General features: G+C 44.8%; 1 protein-coding gene across 1 annotated transcript; it reads right to left on the reverse strand.

Moving 5' to 3' along the window:
- Positions 1 to 4,396: 4,396 nt before the first annotated feature.
- Positions 4,397 to 8,425, reverse strand: LOC136781580 (uncharacterized). The gene is made up of 6 exons (XM_066740472.1): positions 8,375 to 8,425; positions 7,919 to 8,330; positions 7,167 to 7,865; positions 6,570 to 7,096; positions 4,824 to 6,398; positions 4,397 to 4,600 (listed from the first exon to the last, which is right to left on the reverse strand). The coding sequence occupies exons 1-6, from the start codon at positions 8,423 to 8,425 to the stop codon at positions 4,397 to 4,399; spliced, it is 3,468 nt and encodes a 1,155-aa protein (XP_066596569.1).
- Positions 8,426 to 12,427: the final 4,002 nt, after the last annotated feature.

The following is a 12,427-nucleotide window of genomic DNA, read 5'->3' on the forward strand; positions in this document are numbered from 1 at the left end:
AAAATCGGAGAATTGCTGACGACAATCGTGAGTGAATTATGAGTAAATTGAATGTTATTGTAGTAATACATTTAATATTTTGAAGTAAGGAACGTTCAAAAAGCAAGCTATTTATCGCTATTAGCGCTAAGGCACGTATATTTATTAAAAACTTAAGAATCTATTACGTAAATTCTATTCATTTCTACGCAAAGGTGAATGGTCATACTGCATTGAATAAAAATGTAGAAAACACGATGTGCGAAACAATGTCCCAAGTCGGCTCCGAACCTGCGGTCAGACGGGAAGGCTTTTTCTTAAAATAAAATGTTCAAAGACAATTTTAACAGGAAAAAAATCTTTATTTAAATAAATAAACGTACAAAATTTTTACAAGTATAATTACAAAAGGAGCCGCTAGACTTAATGTATCGACTTCCTAGGGAATTTGTTGTCTTCAAATTCTACGGAATTTCGGTAGGTGAAGATTCCCCAGAACCCTAGAGACTAAAATTCCCCAGAAAGGAACGCGAACTTAAAACTCCCGGACTTGACAATTTTCCCTGGGGTACTCCCCAGTAAAATCCCCAGCCTCGGGAGGAAGCGGAGGTGGAGAAGTGGTTTTAAGGAAGGGGAAGTCCCCTTACCCCTCAGCCTCCTTCACCAAGAGCTCTAGTGGCTCCGAGCCACCCCAACCCCTAGGGTGAATCTACCCCTCCAACTACTCGACTCTTTCGAGAGCCCTGGATTGAGGTTCGGAACACTGGGTCCAAGGTAGTCCTCGGAGGCAGTGTGGAGGGGAAGGAGAGGGTTTAATTCCTCCCGGGAAGGCCCGGGAGAAATCTCCCTTAGGAGGGAGGAGATTGCCGCAGAGGGGAAGTCCCCTCTTGGTAGGCGGTGGGTGGTTGGTGATACTTACCAAAGGTAGGGGCCCATTTGTTCCAAAATTTTAGTACAATGCGTGTGTCTCTCTACATAACTTTGTGAATATGGCGACCTGTCAAAACACTGGTACACTCCGGGAAATATATTCTGTCCAACTTATAACCAAATGTTTTAAAAGGCCGTACTTCAATAGCGGTCAACACTTTTCTACATCACGCTGGTTACCTGGTCTAGTGCCGAGTCCCGAGCAATAAACCGAGAACAATCGAAGAACCCTATAATATACCTGATACTCTAATCACTAATCCAAAATTACAATTTTTATATTTTTAATCAAACAGGTTTGAAATTATTATGAATACATTGCTTGTATTTTTAACATGAAAATGAATCCAAAAATGACGTTATTCGGACTATTATTTCTATATTAGTTATATCTTACATCTCCCATTTTATTAAAACCTGTTAAAAATCAAATTTATTTTATTCCAATATGTCTATAAATAATCCAAATGAGCATCAATTAACCCGTAGCAGAATCATACTAAAAAAATTGAAATTTTTAATTTTATGAGAGATTAACCTTTTTCTTTTTAAAGATAGTATTTTAAAATATTTACATTTATTTGTCAATTATATCTTAAACTAAAATTTATATTTGTTAATTTTTTAATAATATGTTTATGTCCTTTCCAATATTTTGGAGATTTATTTTAACTTAACGCATAACGAAGATATATAGTAATATTGAATTTTTATTAGAATTTATAGATAATAAAGTAGCAGCTTCAAGGTATAACTAAAAGAAATAATTGTTCGATTAATGTCGTATTTGGACTCATTTTCATGTTAAAAAGACAAGCAATGTATTCGTAATAATTTCAAATATGTTTGATTAAAAATACAAAAATAGTAATTTTAGATTAGTGATTAGAGTATCAGGTATATTATAGGGTTCTTCGATTGTTCTCGGTTTATTGCTCGGGACTCGGCACTAGACCAGGTAACCAGCGTGATGTAGAAAAGTGTTGACCGCTATTGAAGTACGACCTTTTAAAACATTTGGTTATAAGTTGGACAGAATATATTTCCCGGAGTGTACCAGTGTTTTGACAGGTCGCCATATTCACAAAGTTATGTAGAGAGACACACGCATTGTACTAAAATTTTGGAACAAATGGGCCCCTACCTTACCAAAGTGATTCAACAGAAGAGTTCGCCGGAGGAGGCGCTCGTGTGATGGCCGTGGAGGCGCTGACGTAGAGGCGTCAAAAAGTTGCCAGTGAGGCGTCAAAAAACTGCTGTTGTTGCTGCTGCTATACAGCTATCGAGCTAGTTTGGGGTACGATGGGTCCTTATTAAGGACCCATCTAAGTAATTACGCGACACTAATATTGCCAGCGAGAGAGCTGCTGCGGGCGCTGACCACCTAGTGGCCAAGCGCGCAAGTAGTGTCGCTTCGCGGCCGCGACGCGCCAGGGCCAGAAGACGCGCAAGCGCGCCGCGGAGAGATAAGGACAGATAGAGCGGCTAGACGCTGTCGGTCTAGCCGTTTACTGTGAGCGCAAGAGAGAAAGGGAGATATAGCAGAAATGTGGAATCTACTTCTCAGCATTTCTACTCCTCCCGATCTCGAACAAACTCACCCCGTTGACGCGATGGCGTCAAGACAAGGTAGAAAGAAAATAACTCGGTTTGACAAGTTTATTAACAAAATTAAAAAAGATATAAAACAGATAGGGACAAGACGACTATTTTTTAAGGTGCATATGCAGCTTGGCGGAGTGAAGCTCTAGGGCCGGCGACCACCGCAGGGTTATTTTGCCCTGCGGGGCCCAGGCCTTCCATCGGCGAACTTTTAGGGCCGTATAGAGGGGCACCCCGATGAGATGCCCGAATGCCCTTACGATAATTTTTTAAGCATTGCGCTCGAGCTCCCTGGCGCTGGAATCGTCTAAGACTTTCCCAGCCCAGTTCGCCGAGGCCATGCGCTTCTGGGTAGCAACCACTGGCCTCCAACGTCGCTGGTTCGCCGGCGGTTTCAGTGGTGGTGGCGCTGGGGCCGCTTCCTCCTTCTTCTCCACCAAAATATTGTTATTGGGTGCAAGCCTCCGGAGGAAATCGAGCTCCACTTGGGGAGCGTGGATCTCGAGGACGTCTTCCTCCTCCTCCCACTCATAGCCTATGCCCAATAGGTGGGCCCATGGATTGTCCGCCATGATCAAATCGCTGCACCAAAAAGGTAGATGATGAGTACGAAGACTCAGTAAGTACTTTGGGAGTTTTGGAAGAAAAGACATGGCGGAAATCATAAGTGTTCCTGAAGGTTTGGAACAGGAAATAGGGCGACCTGAAGAGTCCCAGGACGCCCGAGAGAGGATGTGGTAACCTGAAGAGTCCCAGGAAGCCAAAAAGGAGAAAGTTAAGCAACCTGAAGAGTCCCAGGAAGCTTGAGAAGGGGAGAGGGCAACCTGGTGAATCCCAGGATGCCGAATGGCAGGGTAAAGACCGACCCTGACAAGACCCGAGACGAGGGCTACGCAGGGAGTTTGCAAAGTTGCGAGAGACTCCGTTGATTCTCTTTTCTCGCGGTTTTGATTATAGCTACTCTAGCTACCCCGTCTACCCCAGGTACTAGTTTAAGAATCCGCCCCAAGGTCCACATGCGGGGGGGGGGGGGTTGTTGGGTACTTTGATCAGAACCAAATCTCCGTCACCTAATTCCGAGTTAGTGTTCTGCCATTTTTGCCTATTCTGCAACGTGTGTAGGTATTCGGAAGACCACTTCTTCCAGAATGTCTCGGTGATTCTAGTTACGGGTTGCCAACGGTTTAATGACGATTCGCGTAAATCCAATGTGGAAAATTCCGGTGGAGAATTTAACGCCCGACCTGACAAGAAATGCCCCGGAGTGAGTACGTTTAACGACTCTGGATCATCATGTAACCGCGAGATAGGCCGAGAGTTGAGGCAGGCCTCAATCTTGTTCAGTAGGGTGGTCATTTCTTCGAAATCTGGCACGACAACTCCGAGAGAGCGCTTCAGGTGGTGCTTCATACTTTTTACCGCACTCTCCCAAAGACCGCCCCAGTGAGGAGTGGCGACCGGAATGAATTTCCACTCGATTTCGTCGAGGAAATCAGTTTTCTGAGTGCGGGCGGCTTCTAGAGAAGATTGATACGCGCGTTTGAGTTCTGCGTCCGCTCCTTGAAAGTTAAGGCCGTTGTCTGAGTACATGACGGCAGGTTTTCCACGACGAGAGATTAAACGAGACAGCGCGGCGAGGAAGGCCTCGGTATCCAGTCGAGAGACGAGTTCCAAGTGAACAGCACGGGTAGATAGACATACGAACACTGCCACGTAGCATTTTATGGATTTTGCATTACGACCGTGATGCAATTTCACCAAGAAAGGCCCAGCATAGTCTACTCTGGTGTGCTCGAAAGTGAAACTGCGAGAAACCCGAGCGGCAGGAAGTGAACCCATAAGTTGGCTACCGAGTTTAGCGCGTTCGCGAACACACGTGATGCATTTATGAACACATGATTTTACTAGATTTCGCGCATTCACGAGTCACGACCCAAAACCTTTGTCGTAACGTGGACAAAGTTAATTGGAGTCCCCCGTGAAGTGTATCTAGGTGGGTTTGCCTAATGAGTATGGCAGTTAAGTGACAGTCCGGCAGAATAATGGGGTGTTTCGTTAGTTCAGAAATTTCGGCGTTCCGAAGCGCCCCCTATTCTTAAGATTCCTTGTGAATCCATTATCGGATATAAGGAAAGAAGCTTTGATCGCGACGGTATACGTAACCCATGATTCAAGGCTGAGAGCTCGTTTGCGAAATGTGTTCGTTGAACAACCTTTACCAAGGTTTCAATCGAACTGCGAATTTCAGATGCAGACAGGAGGGAGTCCTCCCATTGGCCGGTTTTCCTGGTCCGCTGGACAAATCGAAGAACATAAGCCATAACTCGGACCAGTTTAGACCAAGACGAAAACTTATCAACAAACCAACACTGGGTTGTGTCCAGTTGAGCGGTTAACGCTACCTTCCGACTTTCTTCCGTGGTTTCAAAGACCTGAACAGGATTCACGGTTGGCTCACGGAGAAAAGCAGGCCCATGCCACCAAAGTGAGTCCTCTGATAACTGTTGAGCACTGGTTCCTCTTGAACACAAATCCGCAGGATTCAGCTTAGTAGGTACATGATGCCAGCTGGCTTCAGGAAGATGCGTTTGAATATATGAAACGCGATTGGCCACAAACGTCTTCCAATGTACGGGTTGCTTTGCTATCCAAGCTAACGCTACCTGCGAAACCGAGTAGCAACGAATCACATCACAATTCCCGACAAGACTTCCTTTTACATGAACCAATAGCTTGACTAGAAGTGCGGTGGCAACCAACTCCAACCGAGGTATTGAAGTGGTCTTAATCGTCACGACCTTTGTTTTGGACATTACTAAATGTAACGAAAGATGACCGTTCTCATCCGTGATACGTTCGTAAACGACCGCACCGTAGGCCAACTCTGATGCGTCGCAGAATCCGATTAATTCGCGTTTTCTAGTATTGGGCGTTCGCCCGGTCCATCTTGGGATGCGCAATGACTGTAGGTCTCGGAGCTGCGCATAGCACTTGAGCCACTTGGATTGAACAGGCTCAGGAATCTCTTCATCCCAACAGAGTTTTAGTAACCAGGTGGATTGCATTAACTGCTTTAGAGTGATGACTATTGGAGAGATCCAGCCCAATGAATCAAAGATCTTAGCATTCTCTGATAAGAGTATGCGTTTGGTTAGTACAACAATAGATGAAGGAGAAACACGGAAGCGAAAGCTATCATCCCCGTGATCCCAATATATGCCCAAGACTCTACTTGATCCAGAAGGATCCTCAAAGAAAGAGTGCGGCTCGGTATGTTCAAGCGGGGAAGTCCCCGGTTGATTGAATGCCCATTTGCTCAAGGAGAAGCCCCCTTTCGCCAGTAGAGCAATGAGTTGTTCCCTGACCGAACTGAGTTGCTTTAAGTCATGGGCCCCGAAAAGTATATCATCTACGTATGTAGAATTTAACAAAATATCCTGCGCGGGAGGGAAATCAGCCCCGTTCGTGGAAGCTAATTCGCGCAAAACTCGCGAGGATAAAAAGGGTGCCGGTCCAGTACCGTAGGTCACCCTGTTGAATTCGAAAGCCTGAAGCTCACCGGAATCACTTTTCCAAAAAATGTTCTGATACTTGCGGTCCTCAAGACGCACAAGAATCTGTCTGAACATTTTAGCAATGTCCGTCACGCCTACATATCGAAAGGCACGCCAATTCATTAGGATCCGCGTGATGTCCTGCTGGAGCTTGGGTCCAATGAATAACGTGTCATTAAGCGAGACGCCCGTAGATGTTTTAGAAGATGCGTTGAATACAACACGAATCTTTGTCTTCTGGTTCTCGGTCTTAAAAACTGCATGATGAGGCAGGAAGACGCGAAAATCAGAGTTCATAGGAACAGGAGACATATGTCCTAACAATTGATACTCCTACAAGAATTGAGAATAACTTTCAGCTTGTTCTGGAGAGGTTTCCAATCGCCGAAGTATTCGTGTTAAGGTTTTCTCTGCTACCCGAGAGGAAGAACCTAAGCTATGCTTCTCGATGTCAGATCGAAAAGGTAAAGCAACGACAAAACGACCTGAGGAGGTGCGTGATACCGTATCCACAAAATGTTCTTCACAGAGGGAGTCCTCTGTGGACATGGGTTTGACTTCAGGAACTTCTTCCAGTTCCCAGAAGTCGCGAAGAGTGTTTTCTAAATCAAAGCAATGATGAACCGTAAGACCATGAGAGCGACCTTCTCTGGGTAAGACCCCAGATACGATCCACCCGATGATAGTCCGCTGGGCAATCAAAGAATGATCAGAAGAGTGAATGAACGGGCCTTCTACCAACGCAGGAAAATAATCTGCACCAAGGAGCACATCAATTGGAACCTTGGTTGAAGCGAAGTTATCTGCAAGATCAATTCCGCTAAGTGCCGGAAAGGACGACGTAGAATAAGTCGGAGGTATATATTGAGTAATCTTCGGTAAGATTATTACAGTCACATCTAAAGAAGCACCATGGCGTGAGAGCGAATGAAGAGTAATCTGTGCCTCTGCTCGAACGTTTTGAGCCGAATTCACAGAAACGCCATGAATAGTAGCGTTGATACGTTTTCGCGGTACTCGTAACTGCTGAGCTAAATTTTCGGAGATTAAGGAAGTGTTCTGAGCCCGTGTCAACTAATCCCCGGACTATAACACGAGAACCGTCATGAGCATCAATGCGAGCAGAGAACGTGGCCAGTAGAACTGACCGTGTATCGGAAACACTGAGATGTGTTGTAGTATTCGAGCTGGAGGGTTCGGGCTCGGAAGCGGAGTTGACTGCGGGGGTAGTCCCCCGTGCCTTGCTCCCCCCGGTGCCAGATTTGTCAAAATGCAGTAGAGTATGATGCATTTTACTACATTTCCTGCATCGTGACGAAGAAGAACAATTGGAGCAATTATGCCCGGGTCTCAGGCAGTTGATGCAGAGGTTCTGTGAGAATGCGAACTTTGAACGAGCCTGAGGGGTCAATGCAAGGTAGTCCTTGCACTGATACAAGAGATGGTTACTACCACAGTGCACGCAACCATTACTATTCACACTAGTAGCCTGTGACTTCAAGGACTTCCCAGATTCCTGTTTGGAAGTCTTAGGTTTGTTACCTAAGGATTGCAACGAGTTAAAGTGACGCGTTAGAAACTCAGAAAACTGAATGAAAGTGGGATAATCTTTGCTGTTTCCCAAATACATCTCCCAGGCCAAGCGAAGGGTGTCATCCAGTTTGTTCTTTAGCGAATGAACAATGATGGAATTCCAATGATCGACGCCGTAACCCATAGTTTTGAGGGCGTTGAGAGCAAGCGTGACAGAGTCCCTAACTTCTTTCAGAACCTTAAAGTTGTCACCCCGTAACGTTGGTACTTGCGAAATTTGATCTAAGAACGTATCCGTGATCATCCGTTTGTCCGTATACCTAGCACTAGAGTGTCCCATGCTATTGCATAGTTCTCGGAGGTGATTGCTAAAGACTTAATGACCGTTGCCGCTTCTCCTTGCAAACAGGATTTTAGGTAATGGAACTTGTCCCGCCCGGAGACGTATACTTTGTTGTGAACAATGGAACTGAACGTTTCATAAAAGTTATTCCATTCTAAGTAATCACCGGAAAGCTTCGGTAAATCGATAACTGGAAGCCTAATGTGGTTTATTTCCCCTGGAGGCGCAGTGGGACCTGATGCCGACATTGCACCACTGGATCGAAATTCATCTAGATGTCCCAGAATAAGATCTTCAGCGTCACTATGGGCATCAAGGGCTGCTTGATACCAGTTTTCCGTCACGTACTCCATTTTAGCTAAATCGGCCGGTTTAGTGTGAGTAGTGATCTTAACGTGAGTTTTATATGCAACACCTTAAGCCACTTCTCTACGGCGGTAAGCCTAATCCTCCAAGAAGGGAAGGGTGAAGTTGTTGACTCCATGCTTCTTGGTGTTAACGACCAACCGAACGAATTCATCCTAAATCATGGGCACGTAATTGATTGCTTCTAATAATTCCCCTGAGCTAACCATTTTGAAATTTTATTCCAGAATAAAACCACAACCTAAACACAGCCCGGAACACCCACTCAGGAACATGCACTTCGAACGTTTTTTGCCGGATATCCGGCTCGAAGGACCAAAAATTTGTGCGAAACAATGTCCCAAGTCGGCTCCGAACCAGTGGTCAGACGGGAAGGCTTTTTCTTAAAATAAAATGTTCAAAGACAATTTTAACAGGAAAAAAAATCTTTATTTAAATAAATAAACGTACAAAATTTTTACAAGTATATTTACAAAAGGAGCCGCTAGACTTAATGTATCGACTTCCTAGGAAATTTGTTGTCTTCAAATTCTATGGAATTTCGGTAGGTGAAGATTTCCCAGAACCCTAGAGACTAAAATTCCCCAGAAAGGAACGCGAAGTTAAAACTCCCGGACTGGACAATTTTCCCTGGGGTACTCCCCAGTAAAATCCCCAGCCTCGGGAGGAAGCGGAGTTGGAGAAGTGGTTTTAGAGAAGGGGAAGTCCCCTTACCCCTCAGCCTCCTTCTCCAAGAGCTCTAGTGGCTCCGAGCCACCCCAACCCCTAGGGTGAATCTACCCCTCCCACTACTCGACTCTTTCGAGAACCCTGGATTGAGGTTCGGAACACTGGGTCCAAGGTAGTCCTCGGAGGCAGTGTGGAGAGGAAGAAAAGGGTTTAATTCCTCCCGGGAAGGCCCCGGAGAAATCTCCCTTAGGAGGGAGGAGATTGCCGCAGAGGGGAAGTCCCCTCTTGGTAGGCGGTGGGTGGTTGGTGATACTTACCAAAGTGATTCACCAGAAGAGTTTGCCGGTGGAGGCGCCCGTGTGATGGCCGTGGAAGCGCTGCCGTAGAGGCGTCAAAAAGTTGCCGGTGAGGCGTCAAAAAACTGCTGCTGTTGCTGCTGCTATACAGCTGTCGAGCTAATTTGGGGTGCGATGGGTCCTTATCAAGGACCCATCTACGTAATTACGCGACACTAATCTTGCCAGCGAGAGAGCTGCTGCGGGCGCTGTCCTCCTAGTGGCCAAGCGCGCAAGTAGTGTCTCGTCGCGGCCGCGACGCGCCCGGACCAGAAGACGCGCAAGCGCGCCGCGGAGAGATAAGGACAGATAGAACGGCTAGACGCTGTCGGTCTAGCCGTCTACTGTGAGCGCAAGAGAGAAAGGGAGATATAGCAGAAATGTGGAATCTACTTCTCAGCAATTCTACTCCTCCCGATCTCGAACACACGAATATTATTGTCGTCGGTACGTGCTTCTATTGTGAATATATATTGTTATATACATATAACTACTTATACTACTTTTCTCTATTAACTAGCCAATAACTAGAATTAAAACATTTAATTAATAAAAGTTAGTTTAATTCAAAAAGGCTCCGGTTGCATTCTAACCAAGAGCCGTGTGGCGTCATTCGTATGCAACCTGAACCTCTTTCTTAGGCAACAGTACTTCTCTGTTGCCAGGGCCTCAGAGCGCGCGTGGCTAAAAATCTTAGTCAGCTATTAGAACAATCGTCTTATTGACGCACGGTTGACTTAGTAACCACTGACGCACGATCGATTCCCTAAAACCATACCATATATCGTCATGAGAATCGATGCATTTTGAGGCAACGACTTGACTGCTCGGTTCCTGACTGATCAGTCCAGGCCCAGCAGTAACTAGAACAAGTCATCTGACTTTAACCGAGCATTAGCTCCCAAGTTACTCTAATTTCAATCTAACTTCAATTAGATAATCTTTTTATTTAAAACCTCTAAAAACCTGTATAACTATAATTTATTTTTATAATTCAACATTGTAAAATAACTCTACAAGGACTGAATAAATTTAGTTGTACCAAAAGTACTTGAATTAGTTTGTCACGGTGTGAACCCATAACAAAAGTGGTGGCAGCGGTGGGATAGGCTGAAAGATCTATCGACTGGTGAAGCAGCAGGAAAAAGAAAGGAGATTTCCTTACGCTCATCAACTACTACGACGGCAACAACTGGAGGAATTCTCACTTCAAATCAACCCCTCAGTACTCCAGTCCTCAAGGGACTCATCGATCATTATCGCAGTCTCAACATTTCGACCTCGTTCATTCGGAAGATCACTGCCTATCCTAGAGGATTCAACATCACCGACCAGCTTACTCAAGGAATCTACAAGAGGACCTACGACATCAGGACTCAACTGAAGAAGAATGGATCTTTGGTGAGTACGGTTCCAACTTGTAAAAAATCAGTAGCAAAACTATTTACTTTGCGAATCATTGTAAACGCGAGCCCCGCCAGCGAAATTAAATTTTAGAGGAAAAATTTTCTCATGAGTCAAGACGACGGAAACCTTGACCGGACTCAATCGGTTCCAAATCTTACAGCAACTTCTAGGCGCTTATTTAATCAAGTCTCTATCAGTGACGAAGTAACTTCCTTCTTGCATGAAGTGCAGGAAAATACCGAACGTGCACTATTCGATTCGGAAAGCCCAGAAGTGACCGATACCGTTGCAATTCCTAGCACATCAAATACAAACACAAACCGAAACCCATTAGTTCGGAGCGTAGACCGCAGTGCTCTTAGACGCAACGTTACTATTCGTAGGCGCGGAAGCTCCATAATGGCAAATCGCGATCGTGTTGTTTTTCATGACCCAAACTTGGTTCCTGAACAAAATACAGATAGAACTCTGGATACCAGACTACCTGTAACACCTGCCCCAAGGTTGTCTCAGTCGCCAGTAACGACTGAAATAAACAGACTAACTGAAACCTTACGACGAGAGACTAATCCTTTCGAAGAAGAGAATGCTAGGCTAAGAGAAGAACTTAGACAACTACGTTTCCGGCAGGATGCGATTTTATATGCAACAGAAAACGAACCGCGATCTTGCGGAAGTTCCACAATAAGGAGACCTTCACGGAGGACCTTCTCTAAACCATTAAACCATGGTTCAAATCATGAACGGGAAGAATTAACTCATAACGAAGACGAACCGAAACCCCGATTCTCGTTCGAAACAGCTATGAAAATGTTACCCACTTTCTCAGGGAATCCAGATGGATTAGATCCATTTATAAGTACAGCGTACCTTATTCACGATGGTATAGCCCCTAAAGATCGAAGCGACCTATTACAATTCATTAGATTCTCAAGTTTAAAAGGCAGAGCGTTCCATGAACTTAAACATAGGGCCATTGATACCATCGACGATTTAGTCGTAGAATTAGAAGCCATATTCAGGCCTAAACGATCAGTAGCAGTCGTACAAAACGACCTATATACTAGCCGACAAAGGAAGGACGAGCCAGTAAAAGCATACGCTAACCGAATAGAAGGATTGCTAACTGAGCTATTACAATTAAGCTTAGACCCAGGAAACTCAGCAGACAGTAATGCCGCAATAGAAGGATTGCTGAGAAAACAAGCATTGATTCAATTTAATCACGGTTTAAATTCGCGTATTGCAACGATAGTGAAGGCTTCTAAATGCCTCACTCTACAAGAAGCTATCTCTATAGCTATAGAAGAAGATAGCACCTACCCATCCTATCATGAGCCTAATCATAACAAGAAAGGAGTTCAACAAGGCCCTCATACAGGTAATAATAAGAAAAATGATAACCTACATTGCGAAAGGTGCGACAGAAAGGGACACCTCGCAAAAAATTGCTACGCACGATTATCTAACGCTAAAAAACCTCAAGATAAGAGAGTATCAATAAATAAAATATCTGATGTATGCAATTATTGCAAAAAACCTGGACACACAGTCCAAGAGTGCCGAACCTTAAAAAGGAAAAAACAAAGGGAATCCACTCAGCAAACAAGTGCCGCAGAGTCGCAAGCAGAGGAACGAGTACGACTCGACACTACGAGACTAAACGTATTACAGAACTCGTCACATAGAAATTTAATTGAAGTTCAAGC

Source organism: Prorops nasuta, unplaced genomic scaffold, assembly GCF_024137725.1.
Source record: "Prorops nasuta isolate Cenicafe-Biocafe unplaced genomic scaffold, Cenicafe_Pnas_1.2 PNAS00023, whole genome shotgun sequence".
NCBI lineage: Eukaryota > Metazoa > Arthropoda > Insecta > Hymenoptera > Bethylidae > Prorops > Prorops nasuta.